This window comes from Acanthopagrus latus, chromosome 1 (assembly GCF_904848185.1).
Source record: "Acanthopagrus latus isolate v.2019 chromosome 1, fAcaLat1.1, whole genome shotgun sequence".
NCBI classification, from domain to species: Eukaryota; Metazoa; Chordata; class Actinopteri; order Spariformes; family Sparidae; genus Acanthopagrus; species Acanthopagrus latus.
The window spans coordinates 19,836,334-19,863,319 of record NC_051039.1 but is presented as its reverse complement, the minus strand read 5'-3'; the positions used below and the strand labels follow the sequence as shown (position 1 = coordinate 19,863,319).

The 26,986-nt window shown below is 42.3% G+C and overlaps 3 protein-coding genes and 1 non-coding gene across 8 annotated transcripts in view; 2 read left to right on the top strand and 2 right to left on the bottom strand.

The window, feature by feature from the left end:
• LOC119018238 (nucleosome-remodeling factor subunit BPTF-like) overlaps positions 1–11,244 on the top strand; it is a 41,189-nt gene extending 29,945 nt beyond the window's left edge. For 3 of the 4 annotated variants that reach the window (XM_037095762.1, XM_037095757.1, XM_037095777.1), the window contains 7 exons: positions 1,596–1,821; positions 2,041–2,366; positions 2,459–2,632; positions 2,929–3,121; positions 3,700–3,784; positions 5,790–5,976; positions 8,647–11,244. In XM_037095762.1, the coding sequence (XP_036951657.1) occupies positions 1,596–1,821; positions 2,041–2,366; positions 2,459–2,632; positions 2,929–3,121; positions 3,700–3,784; positions 5,790–5,976; positions 8,647–8,683 (1,228 nt within the window). In that variant the 3' untranslated portion in view covers positions 8,684–11,244. Of the gene's footprint in view, positions 1–1,595; positions 1,822–2,040; positions 2,367–2,458; positions 2,633–2,928; positions 3,122–3,699; positions 3,785–5,789; positions 5,977–7,663; positions 8,543–8,646 lie in introns of those variants that run through there. The other variant, XM_037095768.1, reaches the window with a different exon arrangement.
• Positions 11,245–13,258: 2,014 nt separating this feature from the next.
• On the bottom strand, positions 13,259–21,732 carry LOC119026137. 2 transcript variants are annotated; one of them, XM_037110303.1, is made up of 7 exons: positions 21,291–21,732; positions 19,391–19,486; positions 18,898–19,043; positions 17,544–18,227; positions 16,218–16,304; positions 15,144–15,335; positions 13,259–14,733 (listed from the first exon to the last, which is right to left on the bottom strand). In XM_037110303.1, exons 3-7 carry the CDS (start codon positions 18,971–18,973, stop codon positions 14,546–14,548), a joined length of 1,227 nt encoding a protein of 408 aa, XP_036966198.1. In that variant the 5' UTR covers positions 18,974–19,043; positions 19,391–19,486; positions 21,291–21,732; the 3' UTR covers positions 13,259–14,545. The 2 variants fall into 2 exon arrangements, with proteins under 2 accessions (XP_036966198.1, XP_036966188.1); XM_037110293.1 differs by having other exon boundaries at positions 18,898–19,486.
• Positions 19,928–20,000, bottom strand: trnar-ccg. Its single transcript has one exon. It is a non-coding gene; the product is annotated as a tRNA-Arg (tRNA).
• LOC119026131 (importin subunit alpha-1-like) lies at positions 20,239–26,983 on the top strand. The gene is made up of 11 exons (XM_037110276.1): positions 20,239–20,376; positions 20,733–20,848; positions 20,959–21,093; positions 21,745–21,833; positions 22,000–22,268; positions 22,766–22,860; positions 23,546–23,809; positions 24,007–24,240; positions 24,744–24,926; positions 25,866–26,015; positions 26,730–26,983. Exons 2-11 carry the CDS (start codon positions 20,747–20,749, stop codon positions 26,817–26,819), a joined length of 1,611 nt encoding a protein of 536 aa, XP_036966171.1. The 5' UTR covers positions 20,239–20,376; positions 20,733–20,746; the 3' UTR covers positions 26,820–26,983.
• The last annotated feature ends 3 nt before the right edge of the window (positions 26,984–26,986 follow it).

The following is a 26,986-nucleotide window of genomic DNA, read 5'->3' as shown; positions in this document are numbered from 1 at the left end:
GTCTATAAAATAAAAGCCGAAAAACTTCCCCACTGTTTTATATTCTGTAGATAGGTTATATCTTGACCTACATCTGACCCTGGCAACCATGTGTTTATATCCACAGACGGTGTGTCAACACTGTGCCCATTCACACAAACCTGAAATACCAAACCCAGACTACCGTGACATCACTACAGCAGCTCTGTCTGTTGTCTGTCTCTCTGCTTATTTTTCATCCGTTTTCCATTTCTTCATGTCATCCTTTTCTCTCACTTTTCCTTCAAAACACATCTCTGTTAGTACTAAACTGTGACATCAGTTCGCGTGTGTTTGTGTGTCCTGTTTCATTAGTTTCCTCCACTTCCCGCGCTGTATTTGCAGAGTGTACTTCAGGGTACATGCTGTAGGAGACCTGGCCCGTGTCTGAACTCATCGGTCATGGACGTGTTTTGTGTGTTATTCACACAGGCATGTACTGAACGCAGCTTTCTGTTGCTGAACAGTTTTCGATCTTGGTTGTGAACGTTAGCGAACACAAGTGAACATACCGTGGAGACTGAGCCATAAATTATCTCGATGTACTGTAAAATACTGACGTTCAATTCCAGCGAAAGGTTTGAGAAGATTTTACAGCATCTCCTAGATTGTTTGTCTTTTTCTTTGCTTAATATTTCTCAGACTTTAAATGTATGAGCTTTCTTCCTCCTGTTCTCACGTTTTCAAGAGCAGCATGGCTTCCCAGTGGTCATCCATCTGTCCATCTCTTCCCATACCTCTCCTCCAACCCTCAACTTTACTCCCCTGCTACTGAAGCACAGAGCCTCATACAAATAAACACTGGACAACCAAATAGCTCTCTAACATCTGTAAGACACGTGGCCTAGGCTTGGTTCTCACAGAGATGATGACACGACTGCATCACTTTTAGGAGGGAGCCATGTTAGGTTCAGGATTTAGCCTTTATTTGGTAGTTCTCAGTGCAGAAAGGAAAGATTTAGAGCCAGATGGTGATGAGAGGACTTTACAGTTACATGACTGAGTCAGAATACCTCAAGGACTTGCGTTGAGAGAAATGCTCTCATTGTTCTTTGATACGCACTGCCATTTCTCACATGTGGAAAGTTAGGTTTTTGATTTTTGAAGTAGCCAATAGCCATGCAGGTTGTACTTTCTGAAACATTGAGGCATTGTTTGGATTAATACTCCTGCCCACTAGTGTGTCAGAGGGATAACTTTCTTCCTCTGTGACTTCGACTGAACTGACTCCTGAATCACAGATTCAGATATGTGATCATCCTTTCCCTCCCTGCTCTTTAATCCTTCTGTTCTCTCTCAGCAGGACTGTTATGTGTATTTCCTGCCTTTAAGAAAATACCCTGAATGGGTCACAGCCCTTTTTCACATGGGTGCTCATTAGATTCAATAGCGATACTTCTTGAGCTGTGTTTTTAGGCATGACTACAAATTGTTCAACTGTATGCATCCTCACTATACAGTACTTTACTATTCTATACAAAAAGCATTCATGATCCTCTTTTAAAAAGGTCAGGTAGCTATGAGTCCATAATTAACTGCTTTGCCATCTCCCCCTCCTCCTGTTTGTGCCTGCCCAGGATGATCGTGTGCAACCAGGTGATGAAGTTCATCCTGGACCGGATAGACAAGGATGAGAGGCAGGCAGCCAAGAGGAGGAAGAAGGAGGAGGTGGTGGAGGCCAAGAGAAGGTTGGCCAACGCCAGCAAGCTCTCCTCGCTCTTATACCGGCACAAGGAGAGCCTCAAGATGGAGATCCTCAAGAAGCGGGCACTTCTGGACAAGGAGCTGCAGCTGGAGGCCCAGGTATGAAGGGAGAGAGGAAACAAGAGATAGAACGTCAGAAACGTATGTGTCCTTTAAAATGTTGTCCAAAGCATACTGTTGTAGAACAAGGTACATGCAGATAGGGAAATGCCCTCAAGAATGCTTTAAACATCACACACTCAGCAGAAAGTTTAAAAGACAAGTATGAAACAAAGTGATACCATTTTAACTCATCCATCCCATCGTCACACTCCTCAGGAGGAGCTAAAGAGGGACCTGTTGCGGATGCGGAGGGAGAAGGAGAGGGCTCAGGCCGCAGCCCAGCAGGCAGCCCAGGCTGCCGCCGTTGCTGCCATCCACAACCAGCAGCAGCACGCTCTGGCACACACGCACAGCATCACCTCTCAGCACCATCTCACTACGACCGTCGCCTCGGCACACAAGAGGAAACGGGAGGAGGAGAGGGAGACCGTGACGTCAGCCAAGTCCAAGAAGAAGAAGATGATCTCGACGACAAGCACCAGGGAGAGCAAGAAGGACACCAAGCTCTACTGCATCTGCAAGACGCCATACGACGAGACCAAGTATGATGATGCTTTCACTTACGTCAAAGGGCAGTCACTGAGTAGTTAACAGTGTGTCAAGAAATATCAATATCTCTTTTCTCTGTTCTAAGGTTCTACATTGGCTGCGACCTGTGTACCAACTGGTATCACGGAGACTGTGTGGGCATCACGGAGAAGGAGGCAAAGAAGATGGATGACTATATCTGTGTGGAGTGTAAACGGGGCCAGGAGGGCAGCACAGAGGAGCTGTACTGTATATGTCAGACCCCGTACGACGAGTCCCAGTAAGGAACTGCAGGACTCTATATTGTAGACACACAATAATATAACATTTTATAATGTGAATAATAAGTTTACAAATAGTATTCCAGACTGCAACCATCTGGATGTTGTGTGAAATGTCAACAAAGAAGCGCTAATGCAGCAGTAACCAAGGACTTACTTAATGTCTCTAACCACATCTTACAATCTCTACTCTCCTGATTACTTACTCATTATTTTATGTATAAAGCGCATTGAAAATTGCAAAAGTAAATGGCACTGCAACACAACCAAAAGTGAATACTTCCTGCCTTCTCAGGTTCTACATAGGCTGTGACCGGTGCCAGAACTGGTACCACGGTCGCTGTGTGGGCATCCTGCAGAGCGAGGCCAACCACATCGACGAGTATGTGTGCCCACAGTGCCAGTCGACTGAGGACGCCATGACGGTCTTTACACCGCTCACAGACAAGGACTACGAGGGCCTGCGGAGAACTCTACGTTCATTACAGGTAAAATACTACAGTCAGACAGAAACAAGGACTGCTGGACTACTTCTTAACATTTTATGCTGGTGAAAGTCAACTGTATAAATAAAATAAAATTGTCTTCTCCACTTCATCGCTGCACATTTACTGCACAGTTACAGGGTTGGCAGTATTTGAAGCAGCGGCACTGTTGCGGTAGTTTTATTATGAACTCTAACACAGCTCCTCGTCGCACCACTACAGCACAAGAGCAGCAAACAAAAGTCCTCTGTGTCCCTCTTATCTGATGGATTCGGCTCCCTAGAGCTCAACTTGGACAGCTGCCTGGCCTCCGCATTTTTTCTCTAGTTTCCCTTTTCTTTTCTCCACCTCCTCCTACCTCTGCTCCTCTCATTTTCTCCTCCTCTGTACAGCAGTCTGTATATGTGTGAGAGCAAGAGAGAGAAAAGAGGGGAGGAAAACAAGAGAGAACATCTGTGTTGACCCACCTGCTCTAAGTGTCATTTTCATGGTGCTGTTTGTTGTTCTTCATTGGTTTCAGCTTTCTCAAGTGTCTCCTCTTTCTCTTTATGTCTCCCTTTGGGGCCCTCCCTCTTCTGCAGGCACATAAAATGGCGTGGCCCTTCCTGGAGCCAGTGGACACGAATGACGCCCCAGACTACTACAGGGTTATCAAAGAACCAATGGGTGAGTAGAGGAAATCTGTCCGCATAACAAGCAGAGTAGTGCACACTGACGATGGGGTTTGTAATTGAATGTTTTCCAGCTACCATTTCTCCTACCATACTCTGCGAATTTGCCCCCAGACCCATTTGGGCTGGCAGCTACTGTGGACCCACTTTGGCCATTTCTGTGTTCTTACTTAAAGCTGCTATCTGGAATTACTGATACACAGAGCAGCTTCTTAACTCGGGCTCAGTTAATTCACAGGACTCATCTTAGAAAACACAGTGAAAGTCATTAAGAATAATCAGAATCATTATATTGGAATAGACTCCTCCGTGTTAGAATTTCAACTTTTTGTTTACCAATTAACAACTCTTTGTTGTACTTTAAACTACATTCCTCTGCTGAGTTTGCACAGAGGCCAAATGATACTAAAAGTCAACACCTACCCAGCCAAAAGTCTGTTCACCCTGCTTTGATCTGACATGCATGTATAACATTGCATGTTATACTAACATTTACGACTGAACAATATGACTGATAGGCTGATTTATAATGTTCTTTTCCTCCCTTTGTTTTCAATCATGGTTTCATTTATTTTCAAAACTTGTGCATTGGTATTTTTGTACAACTTGTGGGTAAATCTTTAATTACATTTAAACTTTAATCTGCAAAGTAACATATAAAAAAACATGTAAAAGAAATAATAACATATTATGGAAACCTATTAAAGGAGAGCAGTGATCCAGGCTGTATTTGGTAAATGCGGAGCTCTTTATACTTTGAACATCATATCTTTAGTGGTTTGGCAAACTTCTTGTGTTTGTGGCTCTGCTCTGTCGGAAAATATAAAGATTCTCGTGAATCAGCAGATACCCACCACTGAATTACCAAGACTTGGATTGGAATCTCTACTCGGAAGATTAAAACTTCCCTCAGGCGTGCTGTTTTCATTTCATAATTACTTGAGGCGATTACGAGGCTGCAGCCCGTTACTGGAAGTAACACCCAGTCTCTATATCTTAAACCTGGACACACAGCCACCAGGAGACCAGCGGGGAGGAAGCCCTCCAACTCAGATCAAACCGGCCATGTAAATGGGGACTTACGTCAGCAGGGCCTTTTTGAACTTCCACACAAACAAACCGTTAATGAGCTGGTCCGGGGTCTGCCGGGCTCCCTGTGGAAAGGGACCAGCCCCACACTCAGCTCCTGTTGGTCCGGTCCTGGAAACTCTAGTCCTCCCGTCTCCCCTCCACCGCAAGAAAAAGACCTTGTTGGTTTTCAGAAATTAAAAGGAGCGTTTGGCTGGTATAGCTGCAGCCGTTGGTAGTTTTTGGAGGGTTTTCGAGATGAAATCTGATGACGGAGAAGAAGGAGGTCTTTGATATTGACCATGAGGTTTGTAAGCCCTTGGCCAGCTGGGTGGGGGTTGAGAAGGTTAAGAGTCAGATGTGTTTGTTTAAAACGTAGCCCCGGGGACGCCGTGCAGAGCAAACCACCGGCAACAGCAGATTTTATGAACCCCCAGACGCTGCTAATTAGCTACCCTTATTTTTGTCAGTTTCTAACTTGATTTAACCAGGTTACTCACACTGTAAAGAGTCTGGGACTTGAATGCACTCATTTGACGTTCAGATAATGACGCTCTCCTCAGGAATGACACATCGGTCAGATCTCAGTAACAGATCTGGAAGGCTGTGTAGATCGAGGTTAAATCTGGCAGAGGTTTTGGATTTTTGCTGTCACACATAAAGTGATGAACTGTGCTCCCAGGAAACATATTTGAATGTCTGTCAAGCGCATGGCAAATAAGCTGCAATTACTTTGAAGCAGACATGTTGATTTGTGGAACAAAAGTCAATTAGGAAAGCCATATATTTATCTGGTGCTTCCGCATGTGTGATGATTGTCTCTGGCAAGAGTTGGCAATTATAAGTGTAGGTATTTTTTCATTGATGATTTGTGTTACATATTATTTATACAATCGTTGACAAAATTATTCTTTTAAATCCCCTTTTCTCAGACCTTTCCACCATGGAGGAGAGGTTACAGAAGCGGGAGTACGTCAAGCTGACAGAGTTTGTAGCGGACATGACCAAAATCTTCGACAACTGCCGCTACTACAACCCCAGCGACTCGCCCTTCTACCAGTGTGCCGAGGTTCTGGAGACCTTCTTTGTCCAGAAACTCAAAGGCTTCAAAGCCAGCAGGTAAGAAGGAGATGATGATCATGATCATGATGGGTGCTGGTGAGGAAAGAAACACAAAATGTTAGCAGGTGACTTTGAGAAATGGAGGAAGTATCAACCCCTCAGAGAGCGTCCCACCTGGCAGAATAAAGTGAGACTAAGTCATTCACAGTTCCAGCTGTGGCTCTGACTGTGACCTCCTCAGACTTTCTCCAATGAGAGCAATAAAATGTAACTTCTCATGTGCTAGTGAAGTTCATTGACTCCTTCTTCTCTTTGATTTCCTGCTTCACCATCTTGTGTTTCCTAGAAACATTACATAATTTAGATGAACTCCTCTTGTTGTTTTTTTTAAATCCCTGTCCTATTTGGTTTTGACCAAAAGCTCGTACAACCAGCAGGCTTCTTATGTCTTGTGGACAAGTGAATTGTTAACGGTGCAGCAAGGGATGCCTCTCCCTGGTTAAACTCTGCAAACTGTACAAGCTTTCAGTCACGCCCTGCTCCTCCACTGTTTCTTATTGGTGGTATCTTCATTCAGCCTTCAAGCAGCTGATATTCCAGCCATAACAACATTTCTGCTTCAGCTTTCACAAACAATTAAGGGGCATTTTCAGCTGTTGTTTATAGTGGAGTTATTGATGTGTATGAATGTTCATACTTGATTTTTTTCATTATGACTTATTGAGACTTTTCCCAAGAAAACTGTTTGGGAAATTAAGGAAGAAATTCCTTTCTGAAAGATGCTTTACTTTGATTCTGGGAACAGAGTAAATCTGTCCCAGAAGACCAGAGTAGTCTTGAATTGAAGGTCTGTACAATGGGGGGAAAAAAAAAGATAGTAATACTATTGCGATGTGATTAACAATTAGTAGCAATAATCATTTATGTATCACAATTCTATATAAACTTTAAAAAAAAATACTTATATATTTAAATAAATCATGATAATGTGACCTTACTTGGTGTCTGAACCAAATTAATACATTTTCTTAAACTTGGAGAGCAATGTTTGGAGTCCGTGCAGCACAACAGGGCGTCATTATGATTTTACCTTCATCATAAAAGTGCAGCTTCTCGGGATTTGGATATTGCACTTGGCCATATTGCAATTTCGATTCCGTTTTGATTAATTGTGCAGCACTAGTCTGGATGCTCAGTAATGTTCAAGTAAATCACAGATGTATTTAGGCCCAAGACCATTTAGGACTTTAAAGAGGAGTTATAGGATGAAGCAAAGCTCTGCTTCATCTAAACCATTTCTACCCTGTTCTTTATGGCCTTAATGTTACTGCTGTTGCCTAGACTGCAGTTTGGGCTCAGCTGTTTCTGCTCAATCGATAATCATACAACACATGAACTCTAATAACTCCACTATCTCCTCCTGCTCAATTATGCCTCTTAACTCACTCACTGCATCACCACTGCATGATGTGACTGATTTGGGTGGATGCACACTACAAGATTTAAATGACAGGCTGATTTACAAATACTTCCTGTTGGCTATATGGCTTTAGCTCTACTTTTGTTTGTTTTTTCCTGAGGAACAAGGTGAAGCAGTAAAATCTCCTTCCAGTTTTTATCTTTCATTAGTTCAGTCTGTCTTGTGGTTTGCATCCATGTGTATGTGCCTGAAACGGCGACCTGCTTCACCTGCGTGTATTTACACCATCCATTCTCTCTCTCTCTCTCCCTCTCTCTCTTGCAGATTGTGATGTCAAACTCCTGGGTGCCGGGGTCAATCTTAAAACAAACAAAAAATAATGATTTGGTAACCCGGATGTTGCTGTTTTTACTTGTTTAAAACAGCGTTAAAAACTTTGTAAGAAAGTGCAAATATTAAGCCACACTGTAGGTGTGATCCTTTTTTATTTTAGAAACAAAGGAAAGAGAAAAAAAAAAGTTTCTACTGTCTAAAAATGGCAGCCATGTTGGTAACACAAAGCATTCAAGGGAAAATGTATTTTCTTACACTTCTTGCAACAGATGACTGATATTTTGTTTATGATTAGGTTGGATGTAAGACAATATATTAAGTTTTCTTGAGATTCAGTTTTTGCAAAAAAAGCTAATGATTTTGTTCATAAAATCTGACTTCAGTTCCACACACCCACACACACACAGCCACACGCATAATTTATCTTTTTAATTTGACAGAACTGTTGTTTATCGACTTGGTCATAACATGCTGCAGCAGAACAATTTTACCTCATTTCTTAGCTGAGAATTTTAAAAACGCATGCAACATTTATTAGTTTCTTTTTATTGGCTGTACCCATGTATAATGTTATTTCATGTGCATATTCTATCTTTTTGTGAAGGACTATTTTTATGTTCTAAAGGAAATAATTGTGGGAACTGTAAAGATAGATTGGAGAAAAAATGTAGTTTAGCTTTCGTGTTCTAAACATGGGAAGCTCGACAGTCTCCAGTTTAAAAAAAGAAAAAGTCCTTGTATATACACTGTTGGGCCGACGTCATACACTTCAATTACATTTCACCAACATGGCTGCTTGGTCTCTGTCAAAGTGTCTGACCCACTGGCATCCAAAACATGTTTTTTTTGTTTTGTTTTTTTTGTATTTCCCCCTAGTGCATATTTTTGTCATATTGTAAAGCTTTTAATAAAAAAGGAAATGACCAGAAGTTTTCCAACTGTTTTCTTCCTCCTCTCTTTGCCCGTCTCCGTAGGTCTCATAACAACAAACTACAATCAGCAGCCTCTTAGCTCCCTGCTAAAATCAAAAAGACAGGCCTTCATTTTAAGTCCCATGGTCCATCCTCCAACACCTCCAACACCACTGCAGCGCTAAAGGCAGAGAATGAAAAGCCCCTTTTCATCACAAGTGTCTTGGGACATAATGGCAGAGAAGTCCAGCCTTTGGACCAGGGACAGGGGTGGCCACGGACTGTTTGTCAGCCTGTTTCATCCCAACCAGCCGCTGCTACCGATGCATCCATGAGAAGTCGGCTGGTTGGATGTTCAGTCTGGTCTCATGGCAGCAGCACACTCTTAAAGAGCTGTGTTCCTTCTGTAGCTTATCGCTCTTTTGTGTCGCTTTTGATCGGCCAGAGGTGCAACTTTCATTTCGTCACAACACATCCTGTCGCATTTTATGACGCGTACCCATCCCCTCCAAGTCCCCGACTCAAACGGAAATGTTCTTAACGTTTGAATTAAAACTGAAATCCCCACTTTATGCTTCACATGTGGCTAAATGCAGATGCTGCATTCATGTACAGCACAGAGGAGTTTAAGGTGCAATATGTAAGAATTTTAGCCAAGACAAAAATCAACAGAATGTGAGGAAACAACAGGTTTGACAATATGTCGATCGATGTATTGTGCTGCAGAGATATCTGTTGATGGTAGCATGCTAACCAGCTATCACCTAGCTACTTTGTACCTCAAGAGGTGATGGTAAACACCAACACTCCCCTGTGGTGCTCCAGGCTCCCAGTCCAGGCAGTGTAAGCTAATATCACAAGTTGCTGCACTGTTAATCAGCAGTTGGCGTTCACTCTGGTGATATACCCATTTGTTTTGAGTGCAAAAATGTGATCAAATCTTACATATGGCACCTTTTAATTCCTTTTGTATTTAACAACAGCATGTGTGAAAGCAGAAGTCTACTGGTGCTGTAGAAAAAAACTGAAGAAATAGCCCACTAAAATCAGTTTTTAGATGAACTGTGTCATGTTTTACACACATCTCCACTGCACCCAGCTATTTACACTTTACCCTCAGGTGTGTAGCCCTGCACTCAAGCGTGAGCCTCTTCAAATCTGACTGTCAGTGGTACATCACAGCGTTCATTCCTGATCCCAGTAGCTCTCAGATGCTCCATTCGTAATAGAAGTTAGATTTCTCAGAAAAGAAAAAAAATTTTTTTTAAAAATGACAAGATGATTTTCTCCATGAGATTAGCATCAGCACACATGGGCCCAGACTGCCATCATTTGAGTCTTTCAAGGGGTATTCGTCTGGTCTGGGGGCCGTGTTACTTTCATGTCGATTTCCAGAGGGGGAAACACCCAGGACATGCCCTCCCACCCACCGCCGCATCCTGCCCCTTCTTCTGACCTCTATTCCATGTTCTGTTGTGAGGAAAGCGAACTAGCTCTGAGCTCCTGATTAAACTTGACCGTTCACTGAAGGACAAAAAGGTCAAGGAGAAGACGAGTTAGACTGTTAGGCCGAGGCTTAACTAACCCACGTGTACTGTACCTCCCTCCATGCACACACCGTCTTGTCTCTTGTCAGTGGCTGAGTCTGTAAGTCTCTCTTCCCCTTATCTATCAGCCACTTCTCCCAGCATATTTCATTGAAGTTGACAGGTTGGCTCACATGTGTCTCTCAACTCGCCCTCAAAGCATGGTTAAGTAATTAGATAATGGACTTTTCCACTCAGCATCAACTCAGTTATGTTGCGGTCTGCGGCAGCATGTCTGGGAGTAAACTTTGAGTGGGGACTGGGGAGTCTTTGTACCGTGGGGTTTGTAATGAACATTTTATAGCTACATTTTTAGCATATTTGGGCACTTTTTTGTAATCTGTGATTATCAGTTTTGTAGGAGGGGAGCGGTCATGAGGCACAGTTGTCTTTAAGTTGTTTGACAGTTTGAAATAAAGCAAATGTTTCTGTTTCAATCATAAAAATGATTTTGATTTTTGTGTATAAAAGCAGAGTTGAGAGATTATGTAGCTTCTGTCTCCATGTCTGTGTCTTTCACACAAAGGTCTGTCACTTTGTAATCTGATGATGACGTGTTTCATCCACTGTTTGTAATCTTTACTGTATATTATGGCTGTCCAAATATTTAGAGATGAAAGATTTTTAGATCAGTAGAAACTTTTATTTTTCACTCTTTGAACCAGCAGCTAAGCCCGCCTGTATATTTTAACTGTCTATTTTTTTTTTCCTTCTTTAATTGAAGTGAGCTCTACATTTAGGTGAAATTGCCCTTTATATTAAGAAGTGCTGCATATTGTGAGCATAAAGTTTTCTGAATGGGGTAGAGTGACACCGTTAACTCTTGTTAAGAGTTGTTCTTTTTTTTGTAAGAAACCGACCACTTCAACATAACTTCTATAATGACATTGCATTTCTTGTATTATTTATTCATATCAATGAAAAGTTCTCAGTTTTTTGAGTAATGTCGAAGAAATGTAACTGCAGATAAAAAGTACTCTATGTTTTTAACAGATTGTGGCAACTCCGAAGAGATTCTCTTTTGTACTTGATAGGACATTTCATCCTAGGTAATAAAGTAATGTTTTTGACACCAGTTTGCACAAGAGTTGGCTTTTCTTTGACTCGCTCTGTTCACCATGCAGACACACTGGACGGGGCCATTTTAATCTATCCATGTTTGTTAACGTATTGATATTCAACTCTTGCACATAACTTGAAGTTAAATGTAAATAAATCAGGTGTAAATGAGGTATAATTGAACATCATCTGTAAAACAGTGAGAAGTAATACTGTTAGAATGGTGTATTTTGGGGCAGATTTATTCAACTGGCAGCCCGACGACAACTTTATTCTGGTCCAATGATCGATGTGTCAGTCGGCTGATTAGCCCATTAATTCTTCCTATTTCACTAAAAAAAATGTTTGAACCCGGGGAAATTTAGATTATAAGGAATCAATCTGACAGCACACTTAAATTAAAATGATTTGTTTTTTCCTATACTGTTGTATATGTGTTTGTTTTCCAAATGTGAAAGTTATTTAAAAAGAGGGGCGTCGTTTTGGCACATTTAAATTCAAAACTTTACAAGTCGGATAGAGGGAAAGTCAAAGTTCGGCCTCAGGACTTTCCTTTTTTCTATTCTTTTTTAATCCTTCTGTTCTGAAATAGTAGTTGAATAGTCCTCCATTTACTTTTGCTGCATATCTGTTTCTTTCATTCCCTGTCAACTGATAGATTGCAAACATAGATGGGGACTTGTTTTAAAATGTAAAAAAAAAAAAAAGAAAATAGTTTTGCCTGGTGTAATCCAAAAGACATTACATGAACTCTAGATGAGAGGTTGAGCGGGTAGTCATGGTGTTCATTTTTGGGGGCACTTACCCTTTAAGGCCTACATATTAAACAACATGCTGACTTCATGATGAAAAACTTGTAATTACTAACTAACACAGACGCCGTGCACAGAGACTGGGAGAAAAAACGGGGGTCGGTCAGAACCCACAGCTCTTTTTTTTCTCCCACGGCACCCGAGTAAGTTAATCCGTTCTTACACACCGAGATCACACCTCGGCCTAACTCTCGTCAATTACCTGGAGCTTTATGTGAAATGTGTGCACACTTGTGAGCGCTGCAGGACAAGGTTAATGCCCCCCTGGAACACGCTCATCACAGGGGGACTGTGATCAGATTACTGACGTGACACATAAAAGCCACCTCCACGGTTGACCTTTCCCTCTCCTCTCACACCCTTCTCCCCCACCTCCCTCTCCCTGCACGCCGCACTCAAACCGCTAAGTGAATCCAGAGGCTCGCATGGACGCTGGGAGCACCGCGGATCTCCGCAATCCCCCTCCCCACCCAGAGTGGTTTCAATCCACCACCCCTGCCTCTTTCTATCACTCCCCCCTTGTGGTTTGGGAGCTATCACACAGGAAGCAACTTTAAAGATATATTCCCACCTCCCCCTCCTATCTCCCCCCTTTCTCTCCCTCCTCCTTTACATCCTCTGCACAAAAAAAAAAAAAAAGGAATGTCCTCCCGCTGCGATAGTAGCCAAGATGTGGAGCGAGGCTCCTGTTTCCTGCCCGGCTGCATCTGTTCCCTCCAGCGCTGATCCCAGATAGAGGCTTCCATCGAGCCTGGGAACTGACCGGCCCAGCTGACAGACGGACAGAGGGGGAGAAAATAGGCTTTAGCCCTGACTGCCTCAACATCCAAGTTCCCAAGTTAGCCTCTCTTGCCGGAGGCCAGACAGAGACCGTGGTTGTTAAACTCTAATTAGAGCGTCTTACTTCGGAGGTTCCTTCTCATGCAGTCACTGGGAATGGTAATCAGTGTTTGAGTCAGTGGGAAGATGGACGTGATAGCACGAGTGGAGGGTCAGTTTAAAGACAAACAAATACCTCACGGGGTCATCGAGTACAAAACAAATACGCATCTTTATTGGGTTCGTGTACAGCAAAGCAGTGTAAGCGTTCAGTGCAAATCGTTTTCCCTTTCGTAAGAAGCATCAGCTCGGGGTCGTGCTACAATCAAGCCCGGGATTTCTGATTAAATAAGAAGCGGTCCCTTTAGAAAGACAGACCCAACAGTCCCCCTCCCTGTGTCATTTTTACATAACCGTCTTTATTTTCTCCCCCACCTCCTTCTTCTCTCTGACCCGGCCTGTAAGTACTCCTTTTTTCGAGAACTGGCCTCGGCCAGGAGAGAACGTGTTTATGTGTAAGCAAGAAGAGACGTGATGGAAGCCCTCTTTTTCCGAGATCATGTGTCCAGGTGCGGAGAGGTTCAGATTCCTGCGATTGGATTTATGGCTTAGTCCCTACAACAACACCCCCCCTCCTCATTCAGCAAGGCCCCCTTTTGATGTCCCAGTCCACCCAGATATTTCACGGTGGACACATAATTAAAGTTAGGAAAATAAGCCGCTCTCGTGACAAGCAAAGGTCTTGTGCTCCCTCTTCCCGTTTCACCCCCCCTTCTTCCTCCTCCTCCTCCTCCTCCTCTTCCTCCACTGTGTTTTTTTTTGCTGCTTTTCCAGGCCCTTCACTCCCTCCCTTTGGTCCTTGTAACAGTAACAGAGCATTTCCTGCTCACTAATAACACCCACAGTGACAACATACTCGGGTCCTGAGTGTTATGAAACAATGCTAATGTCAGCGCAAGTCAGCATTTTGCATTTTGCATTTAACACCACTTTAGGAGCATCATCAGTCAACCAAATAAATCCTGATTAAAGTCATGGATTTGTAAGATGAAATCCAAGGTGCGTTTCATTTCCTAGACTGGCATTATTTTTGAAGAGTCATTATGTTTATATGAAAAATGTGTTTTTCCTCAACATTTTTTTTTTGACAGGTTTTTGTTTTGGATATAATAGTTAATTGTTAAAACTAGAAGCATGCGTAGATTTTTAAACCTTTCTGTACATCCTCCCATGTGTGTTTGGGTTATGGCAAGAGTAAAGACCGGATACAACCCCAAACTCGGTCAAGTGCGACTCAGCGGTCTGTTAGTCAGTTCAATTTAGGGACTTCATGAACTAGCCATGAGTTGAATGAGGAGTTTGATTGGAGCTGCTGTTCTGAGAGGGCTGAGAGGACAGCCTTCTTTGGTGCCCCAAACATTCGAACCTGGTGGAAAATCCACTTCATTGAAGCTGCTTGTGTTTTCTATCACAAGCCGTTACACTGGGAACTTTACAGACGAGAAAGAAAAAGAAAGTGACCCAGGAATACATCATACGCAGTCCATAAGAAAATAAATACAAGCTTTCCGGAAAAAAAAAAAAAGTCTTCTGTCTTGCACGATACTGAGGGGTTAGTTATGATCAGTTCAGGTGAGCTGCAATGTCTCTTCCCCTGCAGCAGGGGGCGATAGTCTTATCTTTGCTTCACCTACACCTGGAGCGGGTGGCCTCCAGGGCTTTCTGGTGCCTCCGTTTGTTGAACCTCGTGACGTAGCTGTTGCTTCGCAGGAGGCCGTCTCCGGGCTTCAGTTTACCCCCCAGTAGGTTCAGGAGGTCGGTGGGGAGATGGCGCCTCCGGTGGTAGATCTGGCCCATTATAATGTATCTGGTCCCTTGGGAACACATTGAGGAAAGGTTGAAGTGACTGGGAATAAGTGAACAGACCAGTTTTCATGTTTGCACTAAACAAAGCAGTTGTTGCTGCTGTTGCCGAAATCAGGGGAAAAGGAATTGGACAACTCGCAAGAAGAATTTGATGTGATATATGTTTTAACTCATGGCTCCTGACACTTTAATCTCTGCACACAGTGTGTCTCATAGGACACAGCTTTTGTCTGAAATCTGATCTTGAGTATTTAAAAGGAACTTTTAACATAAAAAAACACATCTCCCTGTTGTAGCTTCAAGTTTTAATCAACAGACATGTTTTAATAACTATAATAGTTAATGGATACACCGTCACAGACATTCACATCCAGATGTTTCAGTTTACATGGCTTTCATGCAGCCCTGCTACACTCACCGAGCTTGATGTCAGGGCAGGGCTTGCTGCACTTGTAGGTGTCCAGGACCAGGAGACGGACTTTGAAGAAAAAGCTGTCTGGGGTCACATAAAGACGGCTCATCTTGTAGAAGCCGTCGCTGCTCACCATCAGCGTAATGAGACGTATTCCTTTGCGCACCACGTCGATGTCGTGAACTATCCCATTGATCGCTGTTTGAGGGGCATGAAAAAACATTTGTTAAAGCAACATTATGTAACTTTTTTCGGACCTTCAAGCAACAGCTTCAAAATCATAGGCTGAGTGAGCACCTACATTACGTCCGACTAGTTGACCTGGGATTTGTATTAAACACGCAATGTGAATGATTGATGATTTGTTTGACATTTAGAAAACACTCCTTTGTTACATTTGAAACTACAGCCAGCAGTATGTTAGCTTAGCTTAGCATGGTGACTGGAAACAGTGGGAAACAGCCAGCATGGCTCTGTCTGAAGGTTACAAAGAGACACGCACTAGGGTTTTCCTTACCTTTGGACAGAGCCAGGCTAGCTATTTTCCCCAATTTCACGACTTATGCTAGGCTAGGCTAAGCTAAATGGCGACCGTTCATAGCTTGACATTCATTGTACATACAACTTCTTAATGTATCTATACATCTATATCTATATCTATATCTATGTCTATATCTACATCTATATCTATATCTATATCTATATCTATATCTATATCTATGTCTATATCTACATCTATATCTATATCTATATCTATGTCTATGTCTATGTCTATATCTATATCTATATCTACATCCCAATATGTCAAACTGGTTCTTTTACCCTGTTATCTAGACATAAAATTCCTGTTTAGCCATTTATCAAAACTCAAACTAATACCTTCATTGCTGGGATGGGCTCAATATGTTCACGAATGTTAATTATTTGACAAAACTGGCCCATTTGGACCAACCATTATCATAAAAATGCCCAAAAATCATCAGCTCACCGAAACATTAAAGTTCATATTGACTGCATCTTACTTTTGTTTGTCTGCACACATTTGATAAACTCTTCCTCAGTCCCTCAACGTGAACATACCGAATTCACTGTAGCAGTAATACTCTCTCTCCTCCTTCTCCTTCCTGCATTCGCTCATGCAGAAGGCATCATGTGTGAAGTCGGACTCTGCAGAGAAGAAGACAAGCAGGGGACGTGACAGAGGGATGAGAGGACGAAGAGAGAAAGTGACTGTCTGTTATGACCCGCGGGGATCTAGACTCCTCATTCCAGCATCATTAGAAAAAGACAAGGTTGTCATTACAAAACCCAGGCATTGCATTCCTCCACATGGAGCAGGGGGAGGTGGTATGCGTGACGCGACCTCACCCGTGTTACATTTCTCCATCGTGTTTGCAATGTCAGAACTTTCTTAGCGGCTCTGCACTAGGTTCAGTCTGATCCCTCGCTCCTAAATGACTGCACACACAGGAAGACACTGACAGCCGTGATTTGAGGAAACTGGTTGTAATTACTGGCAGAGGACGTTAACTACCAGTGGAAGGGTGAGAACCCACACTTTCATGTCGTTATCACTCTCAGTGTGAACTCCATGAACTTCATGTGTCTGTTTGCATGATATTACAGCACATCTTACTTATTTTTTCAGAAAGGCATAAAGTTTTGCTTTCATTTCTAGGTGTTTTATGGGCGTATTTCCAGTCTTATTTGGATGGCTGTCAAACACTTGTGATGAAGATATGTAAGGGAGACCGGATATTTGATTAACAATAAACTCTACTGTTTAAAATGACATCAGTGCTCTGAGGAAAAGAAAAAAAAATCATACTGCAGCATTTTTGACAACAGATAGATAGAGATGATAGAGATCCAGACACAATGTATCTGTGAAATGTCCAATAACAGCTGATAATATCAGCTAACTGTTAATCGGTCGGGTTCTACACCAAAATACTACAAAAGACAATAATAATGGCATTTTGTGTGAGTAAGATTATGTTTGATTGTGATCATTTCTGACGCTGATTCCTGACTGCCCTTTCACATCATGCCATTTTTCTTATAAATAATTCCTATCTCAGTATACTGGAGGGGACATTGGCCCTTAATGTGCTCAAATGTTCATATATTTATCAGGATATACATTTTACATTAGAGAAAAGTGACAGGATAATTGTGTGATATCATACTTTAAAGGTCAGGGTCACGCACATTATTACAGCAATAAATAAATACTGTGATATTCGGTGTCAAAGGTTTTTCCCAGATGGCTCTTACATAATTTTATCTTTCTGAAAAATGTAGTCCAAGTTTGGGGTTTTAAGAAATCATACAACCTCTATGTACAACTCAGTATTAACACACAAGTCAGGTTCCAAGGTCAGGTTTCAGTAAATGTGTCCGTACCTCTCCTCAGGATGTCAAACTGGTAAAGCAGGCTGGAGGAGCGCCGGTTGAAGGCGATCTGTGGGCGGCTGTTGTTCCGGGCAACTGCACCGATACCTGACTGGTAGAGACCGGACTTCCCCGGACGGTTCTCCTCCGGGTCCAGCCGTCTGTTAGGGGGATCTCTGCGTGGGGAAGGGGCCGGCTGCTGTGGCTGAGGCTGCGTGTGGGGTGGACCCCTGGGTCTGGAGTTGGGGTGTCCCTCTGGTTCACTCTGCTGAGGCGGGCTGATGTTGGACTGGGTGTCCTGGCTGGTTTTCTGCACTGTGCGGTTGTTGTTGTTGTTGTTGCTGCTGCTGCCGCTGGCAGCGGCTGTGGCCCCTGTTAGCAGCGTTTTGGGGAGCAGGCCAACATTTTCTCCTCTGGTTTTCTCGCTGTTGTGCTCCATCAGACGGTCGCTCTTGGGGGCCTTTTTGCTCTTGTTGTGCGGGCTGTGGTGGCGAGGGACGGGGGCCAGGTCACTGTGCTTTGGCCAGACAGCAGAGGGGAGAGGATGGAGAGTGAATTTGGACTCGACGGTCTTGCTGCTCTTCTCTAGGAGCTCATTGATGGGCAGGGAGGGCTCTTTGACCAGCAGCCGGCTCTGGTTGCTCGGCGGTGGATCCACAAAGCTGGTCTGACCCTTTTCGATCACGGTGTACAGCTCTGGGTTGACATGATCAAAAAGTTAAGACTTTTTCTTCATTTGTTTCATATACAAAGACTCTCTACACATGATTCATTTAATTTACATAAGATCTGTGGATGTTCCTTGTAACTTAAAATACTTAATGGTTTAGGATCTCTTTTTTTGTTTTAATTAATAAGGTATGACAAATGTTTGTGTTTGTACCTCAGCTGGAGGTCACTTACTGACTTGCATCATGAGAACTTGACATTTTATTTGACAGTATGACACTCACTGACCTCAGCCTGTCTAACGTGATAAGAATCTACAGTCAACATATTAAAATGAACCACATTCATAAAAGCCCCCAATCCTTCAAAGTTATATGAAATGTAAACTGTAACTCACTTAGTACTTTATCTAATTCACATTTGGTAATTGTTTAGGAATAATTGAATGCAGACGAAATCACCTCAGATTATTGTACTTATTGTATTGTAGATATATTCCTGAAAACTGCCAGAACAACCATCTTGTGTTAACAGATATTGTAGTTGTAAGATTCAAAGCTACAGATATCCAGTGTTAAACAACACATAACAGAGTAAGTTGCTTGTGAAAATAACAGACCCACTCTAAAAGAAAGGCAACATGTTACGCTTTCATTAAGATGTACAAATCTGAGTGATAAAAGTTGCTTGTACTCACCATTGATAACATGCTCCTCCGTCTTGTGAAGAGGAAGCCCCAGAAACAAGAGAAACAGAATAATCCCCATCATCATCCTGGATGTTCAGTGTGGACACACGTCAAGGTCTGCTACAGGGCTGGGATTCCTGGGATTTTTATACGGGCTGCTCAGGAATGAGATGGGATGGGTTGGAAAAGGAGGTGGTGGGACGTCCCAAACACAGAAATAAACACAGTGGCAGGACAATCCTTTCATTCATAAATGGATTCTAAAAAGGCTCCCATTGTTGTTTACAATGTGAGAGGGAAAATGTGACTCTGTGCGGTTTTCTGTTGTCGGATTTCAGAATTTTAGAATCAGATTCACCTTCTGGCATCTGCTGTTAGAACACAGTGTTCAAAATCTTATTGGTTTACTCAGTTGTTTTGTTTTCACAAGGTTTCAAATTTGGTGGACTCTAACAAATACACCCACATCAACTTCTCATCTTTCTTTGGCCTCCATTCATACCAGGTGAAGGTGACTGCTGACCCGAGTGCGTTTACAATCATGAGTCTTCACTGCCCTCTGGTGATCACACTGAGGAACTGCAGCACCTCGGTACATCTGTCAAAGGAGAAATTATGTAATTAATGTATTGTTATATGATTATGAATCATTCTTGCAGCAAATACTTTCAAAATACAGAAGTACATCTAAGAAGTGATTACAGAGAACTCTGGACACATGCTTCATGATTAAATGGGTCTTGTAGCCTAATGAATAATTCCTGCTGCTGTTTTTTTCTTTTTAAGTATTTACTGAATAAGAGATTTAATGCTTGAGTTTAAATGTCGTGTTGCTTTTTCTGCACTGATATTTAATATTCGGATAATTATCATCATTTATAGTTTAACTTTGAGTGAACTCGTTGGATCGACTGTCTGTTTATCCAAGTCCATGTTGCGTACGCGGTGATTCCAGGGCTTTCAGTATATTGCCGCTCTTCATCGTGCAAACCACTGAAAGATGCGACTTGCACTGTAGCCCTGAAAAGGAAGCTAAATGCGACCCAGATGGGACTCGAACCCACAATCCCCAGCTCCGGAGGCTGATGCCTTATCCATTAGGCCACTGGGTCATTACGTAGCATACCTTAAAAAGTAAGCATTTTGAAAACAATAGAACGAATAACAATTGACTAAATGGTGTGAATACCGATATCAACGATTGATTCACAGCTTGTGACGAATAGCATATGTTGCCGCCAGTACCATAGATATTTCAAACATGGCTGCAAATGGTCTATAATGAGAATCAGAAGTTGGATCAAAAACGGTGCGCTAGTTTTCTCTCGCGATACTTTCAGTGGTTGCCTTTGACAACGGTTGCGTTGTCGAAGCGTTTTTTTTCACCGTGGGGAACTAACTGACCAATCAGAAGTCACCAAAAAACAGGGCGGTATATAACTGACGTCACGTGTATTGTAGAAAAAAAATTGCAAGTTATCGTCAACGGTAAGTGCGTCGTGTATGCTCTGTCGCTTCATGTACTTGTTAGACTAAAGTGTTGTTATTTAATTGTTTTAGTCAATGGTTGTACGTACAGTGTGTGTGTGGGTGTGTTTATCTTCCGTGTTCATGAATTTCAGCCGAGTTGATGGGTGTTGGTTTACCAGACAGGCTCCGCGTGCGATGGGCCACATGGTGTTAGATAACCGGCTTGGCTTTAAGACAAACGGACAGTTAACCGTTAGCTGAGCTAGCTAATGTGACGTCTGTTAGCTAGCTAGCTAACTAGCAGAAAGTTAAACCGATAATAGTAGCGAAAGTAGACATTTTTACGATTATCGATTTCTGTCATATTTTTACAGGGAGTGTCTTCAACATGAGTGGAATCGACAGTCTCGCTCAACGATCAGGAATGTCAGCTGCCAACGACACCGTAGATCGACTCAACCAGTTCAAAAACAAAGGGAAAGATGCCAATGTAAGGTGTTGTCTGTAACAACCAGCATACGACCATCAATTGTGTAACATCGCTGATCGTCACATCCAAGTTAACGTACATCTTGCTCTCACGCGTTTCGACTTCTACAGGAGATTAGGCGCAGGAGAGCGGAAGTCAACGTGGAGCTACGGAAAGCAAAGAAAGACGATCAGATCCTGAAGAGGAGAAATGTCCAAGACCTTCTGGACGAGCCAACCTCTCCTCTCCAAGAGAAAGATTCACAGGTAGACCGAGCAGTTGAGCTCCCGGTCAGCTCTACTGCCCCTCTCACACACTAGCTGCTTGATTTGGCGGGGAGCTGTGAACAGGAGGCACTAAGGAGCGTTACACCCAGCTGATGTCCTTGTGTCTTCTACATTTGAAGCGTTTATTTATGTCATTTATATTTTATGGCTGTGCTATATCTGCCTCCAACACTTACCTGCAAATGTGTAGTCTAGTTGAACCTCAAAAGCTGACATGGAAAGGTTTCTGCCCCTGCTTTTTCTCAGTTGCCAAAGATCAGTTTGGCATTTGGAGGATGTGCCTACACTACTAAGTACACTACTAAGTGTCTACATAATTGTAACAGTGTGAAGGGATAACCGCTTCATTGTAAAGTACCTCCCAGTAGTCTTAAGGGAAGTCCCTGCCATCATGGATTTCTCTCAGTGCTATGAAGGTTTTTAGCTTTCAATTTGTACAAATAGTCTCAAAACCCAGGATAAAATTTGTTAGACTGGGTTGCTCTCAGATCTGCACATTGCTGGTCCTGTAACCCTGACCTAAACATATTGCATGCATGTTCCAGTGAATGTTGATGGTTATTTATAACTGCAGTTTGATCCTGGTTTACTGGGCAGATAAGTAATCCTCTTCTGTTTCTGTTTGCACAGCCTCCTCAATACTGGTCTGTGGAGGAGATTGTAGTTGGTGTGAACAGCCAGAATCTAGATCATCAGCTGCAAGCCACACAGGCGGCCAGGTAAACTCATTTTGAAAGTAACCGTGATTGAAGAGTTTTGTTTTCCTGTCTTGTTACTGTGGTACTTTATGCTAACACACGGTGTTTATGATGAACTACACTGTGGACCAAAACCCCCTGTTTTGCCAGTCGAAGCAACCTTAACCATGTTTTTCTTGATATACAGGAGACTTCTTTCAAGAGAAAAGCACCCGCCGATTGATAGCATTATTGATGCCGGCCTCATCCAAAAGTTTGTTAGTTTTCTGGCAATGTCTGAATGCCCTCCCATCCAGTTTGAGGCAGCTTGGGCCCTGACCAACATCGCCTCAGGTACCTCAGAGCAGACCACTGCAGTAGTGGAAGGAGGAGCCATCCAGGCCTTCATCTACCTAGTGACCTCTCCGCACCCGCACATCAGTGAGCAGGCCATTTGGGCCTTGGGAAATATTGCAGGTACTGTTGCCTGACAATGCTTAACATCTCTGTTTTTGAGTTGGTTGTTTTACTTCAATTGCTGCATTACGACATCATACAGTGTTACGAGTGTTCAGCGTCTTTGCCTCAACAGTTGTGATTTTTTTCTGTGTGTGTGTTGCTGTTGTTGCTTTGTGTAATTATGCTGCATTTGTTTTGTCTGGAAGTGTCGCTGGTTTATGCAGGCTGTAGTACTGAGTGTAAAAGTGTGTCGTTGAGTTCTTGTTCCAAAGGTGAATTATGCAAGGTAATAAGGAACCTAGGTCTATCACATTAAAAAAAATGATCATCATAAGAAAAAGCTCTGACATATTACGATAACTTAATAAAATGCTGAGGCATTAAATGTGGTGCTTGCTCTTTGAAATGCTCAACCAAATGATGCAGTATTCTCGATAACTACCCACAGTTGCCTAGTGCAATTTTCACGTTGCACTACAGACAGGTAACATATGCCTTCTTCTCCACCAATGTAGGTGACGGATCCAACTACAGAGACTTGGTGATCAAACATGGCGGTCTCCAGCCACTTCTAACCTTGCTTGCTGCCCCTGACCTGTCTGTGTTTCCTGTAAGTATCCATCAAACACTGCACTGCTGTTTTTAACAGCCATTTTTGTTTATCAATGGCAATGTCTTATTAAAACCTAGTATGTTGTTTCCATATACCGGTACATCCAAATTATCTAGGTTCAGAGGAAGGCTTCTGTTCACACTTGCCACAAAATGCAGCTGACAAGTAGATTTGGTGTATTTGTCATATCATGAATACTCAGCAGAATTAACTAGACTTTCCCTTACTGTGATCAGGAATATGTGTGAGACCATTACATTTTTGTTCACATGGGACACATTTTAGCACCAAGTGTCTAGAATCTTATCAGGCTGGCATGTGGTCTGAGGCTTGAAGAAGCCTTTAGCAAGCAGCAGAAATGTTTAAATTGAATTGTGCTTATGCACCTTGAGAAAGCTTACGCAGGGATTTAGTTATTTGCTAGAGTTACCATTAACATTTACAAAGCGTTTTTTGAAATTGCAGTTGTTACAAAAAAAATTTATTTATTAAAAGTAACTGAACTGATCCTGAGACGCTGGTGTCATTTTCTTTTCTTTGGAGAAAGGTATCAATTTAGATTTGTTGAATACTGAACTTGCTCTCCTTACGGAGAGGTAACCTAACTTTGCATACAACTGTTGTGACGCTTTGATGTTCTAGAATAACTCTATAACTTTCTACTCTTAATCCACCATGCCAGTCGGGCTACCTGCGGAATGTCACCTGGACGCTGTCCAACCTTTGTCGGAACAAGAACCCGGCACCACCCTTGACAGCGGTGCAGCAGTTGCTTCCAGCCCTGGTGCGTCTCCTGCACCACGATGACAGGGAGGTTCTGGCTGACACCTGTTGGGCAGTCTCCTACCTAACCGACGGCTCTAATGAGAGGATAGACGTGGTGGTGCAAGCTGGCCTGGTGCCCCGCTTGGCACAGCTGCTAGGCTGCGGGGAGCTCTCTGTTGTGGTATGTGGTGTTGAGTTTGTTGACATCAGAAGTTAATGTTGGTTTTGACATTCATAGTAGCAGTCAGTGCACTGTCTACAGTGCTCTTATTCAGTTAGTACAACACATACATTCAAAAGACAATCAAGGATCACCAACATCTCTCCTATAAATCACAAATACTAAAGATAATTTACTTACTTCCCATCAATTTCCAGACTCCAGCTCTGCGTTCACTTGGCAACATTGTGACTGGGACAGATGAGCAGACCCAGTGTGTGCTGAATGCAGGAGCCCTAACGATGTTCAGTAACCTGCTGCGCCACCCAAAACCCAACATCCAGAAAGAGGCAGCCTGGACATTGTCCAATATCACTGCTGGCAAGGAATCGCAGATCCAGGAGGTCATCAATGCAGGCCTTATCCCCATCCTAGTGGAGGTCCTCCAACAGGTCAGAACACAGGAGCATACAGAAAATATGGAGACTGATTAATCCATAAATCAAAGTTTATTTCATTGAATAGCGTGGGGATTCCTGCATGTTACCCATCCTAATTACCTTTCCTGAGCATCAAACAGCCACAGGGCAGCACCTGGGCTCCAACTCCAGTTCTGATACTTGCAGTATTACAAATAACTAACTTAGTTATATTTGATTGGTTTTCCTTTGCTCTGCTGCACTTACTAAACAACACATCCCTCTATTAACATTCAAGATGTTTATTTACCAGTCACAGAGAACTGGCCTAACCTGATCAGCACAATTACTTTTCCCCGTCTTCTCTATGGCCTGCTGTAGATTATACACTATGTTAGTACTTTATAAGTTACAGTCATTTTCTCAGTCACTAGGTAACGTTGATTTCATTTTAATGAATGAGGGCTAATTTAGTCGCTCTAGTATATCTGTGCACGCTTCTTTGGTTGAAAACATCAGATGTCATTTATGTTTAGGGAGACTACAAGACCCAGAAGGAAGCAGTGTGGGCTGCCACAAATTATACCAGTGGTGGAACAGTGGAGCAGGTGGCCTACCTGGTCCATTGCGGTGTGCTGGAGCCTCTGCTCAATCTGCTGACAGCCAAAGACAGCAAAATCATCTTGGTCATTCTGGATGCAATCTACAATATTTTACAGGTACACTTCCAAGACCCCGTTTCTATCTTTGCACTGCAGTAGCTCAAAGCAAGTTTGTCTGCCTAGTGCAAACAAAGTGCTGCAGTAACACAATGTGCCATGTCTCAGCCTGACTAACTTTTCAGGTCACCTCTTAGGTTGACTGCAGAGCCAATCCATTCATTTCAGTGGATTGTGTAAATATTGGAAAATCAGCATGCACACAATCTATACTCGATTAAGTTGAAGGAAATTAATCACTGTAATTGTTACACAATACCTGCAACTATTACTGTCAATGTTATTTGATCATTATGTAGCAACATAGTTGTAAAGTAAAATTGTTGTGGTAACATAAACTTAATCAAATTTTTATTTTCTACACCACAAAGTAAGACAGTAAGAAAAAACGCAAAAATAAAGAAACACTACACTACAGTAAACTTCAATACACTTAGTCAATACATCATGCCAGACCACTAGACCACTATTGGTCCTGATAAATTGAGATGATATGGAAGGCACATTTAGGATCTGAAAATGCTGGTCAGGAAACATGTTTTCTACCCAGAAAACTCTTATCTTACGGAAAAAGAATAAAACATACAAAGACACTGGCATAAGAGACTTAAGGGTTTTTGCTACTAGGCAATATAACATGGCAACGTAATAACTTTAATACATTTAAAATACATTAGCCTATAAACAGTTCCCTTCCAGACTCTTCTGCCTGCAGACATTTATTTTGAAGTCCTGGGGAAATGGAGATTAACCCTGTAGGATTCAGAGATTAGGAAACATGTTATACTAATTTAATATGATTTATTCTCAGTCACATCATAAAGTGTATGAGGCGGATGGATTGTTGACAGTCACAGATGAAAATGGACGGTCACCTATCTAACGAGAGAACTATTAATCTTATATGGTTTTTTGTTTTTTTTTAAACTTTCTCCACAGATGGCATACAAAACAGGGGAGCATGAGAAATTGGGCCTAATGATTGAGGAGTTGGGTGGTCTGGAAAAGATTGAGGCACTGCAGACCCATGACAATGAAGCCGTCTACAAGTCCTCTCTCAACATTATAGAAAAATTCTTCTCTGAAGATGTGAGTGTTGCTGATAATGGGGGTCCCTTCAGATAAGTCGTGCACAAATTACAGTTAGATTTAAATAGATTGGTCCAGCAGGTGAAAGTGACGCATTCAGAGAACTTTTGGATGATGGTTGAAATATCTATGACAGTAATCAGCACAAAACACCCAGAGATTTGTTTTCAAATCCAACTTGAATTTCAAATTCTTGTATGACCGCAGCTTAGTGTGATTGGATAGCTTGTTTTTAGTTGTGATGTTAACTACATCCTTAAACAAGTCAAGCTGAATGCAAACATGGAAAGAATTACAAGACTGGCAGAAGAAGTATGACGACACCGTCAATTATAATATGATTCATTGGAAGCAGTCTTGGCAGAGCCAGCAGGGTGGCACAAGTGGAGTGTGATTACTCCCTGCTACTCACTGTTGCCAAAGTCTAAATGTGAGGTGTTGTAACATACAGTAGCCTGAAATGTGTCTTTAATATAATGACAGTGCATATGTTAATGTTTAATGGATGTTTTGCTTCTCAGAGTTTTCAAAATAAAAACCCCCTTTTGCTTCCGTGATCTGTATTTAATGATACTCGATTGACATCAAACCCGTTCCTAGCTGACTGAAATTATCCAAGTCTGCAGAATCTGTTTAAGTCCATAAAACCATCCCCATAACATGCTTAGACTTGTTGAATCCTCTAATGCTTTTCTGTCTCCCTGTTTTTTTCAGAATGAAAATGATCAGTCCGTGGTTCCTGAAGCCACTGCCGAAAGCTACACCTTCCAGGTCCCTAATGACCAAAGCACTTTCCAGTTTTAACCTGTCCAGCTTGATCTTTGTAACATGAAAAAAAGAACATTCTTGTTGATATTTTTGTAATTTTTTTTAAAGAAAACATTTCATCCTTGTACATCACAGTACAAGGACAAAACATCCCTCTTTTAAAGAGATATTTGTAAATAAATGTCCTTCATGCAAATGTTTTT

Bases quoted from the DNA above. Each gene is read 5' to 3' on its own strand.
- LOC119026137 (XM_037110293.1), bottom strand. From the start codon at position 18,973: ATGATGATGGGGATTATTCTGTTTCTCTTGTTTCTGGGGCTTCCTCTT. The intron at 18,228-18,897 runs GTGAGTACAAGC...ATGTCAACCCAG, and splicing joins GGAGGAGCATGTTATCAATG to AGCTGTACACCGTGATCGAA. The intron at 15,336-16,217 runs GTATGTTCACGT...CCCCTCAAACAG, and splicing joins TTACTGCTACAGTGAATTCG to CGATCAATGGGATAGTTCAC.
- LOC119026131 (XM_037110276.1), top strand. From the start codon at position 20,747: ATGAGTGGAATCGACAGTCTCGCTCAACGATCAGGAATGTCAGCTGCC. The intron at 23,810-24,006 runs GTATGTGGTGTT...ATCAATTTCCAG, and splicing joins GCGGGGAGCTCTCTGTTGTG to ACTCCAGCTCTGCGTTCACT. The intron at 26,016-26,729 runs GTGAGTGTTGCT...TGTTTTTTTCAG, and splicing joins AAAAATTCTTCTCTGAAGAT to AATGAAAATGATCAGTCCGT.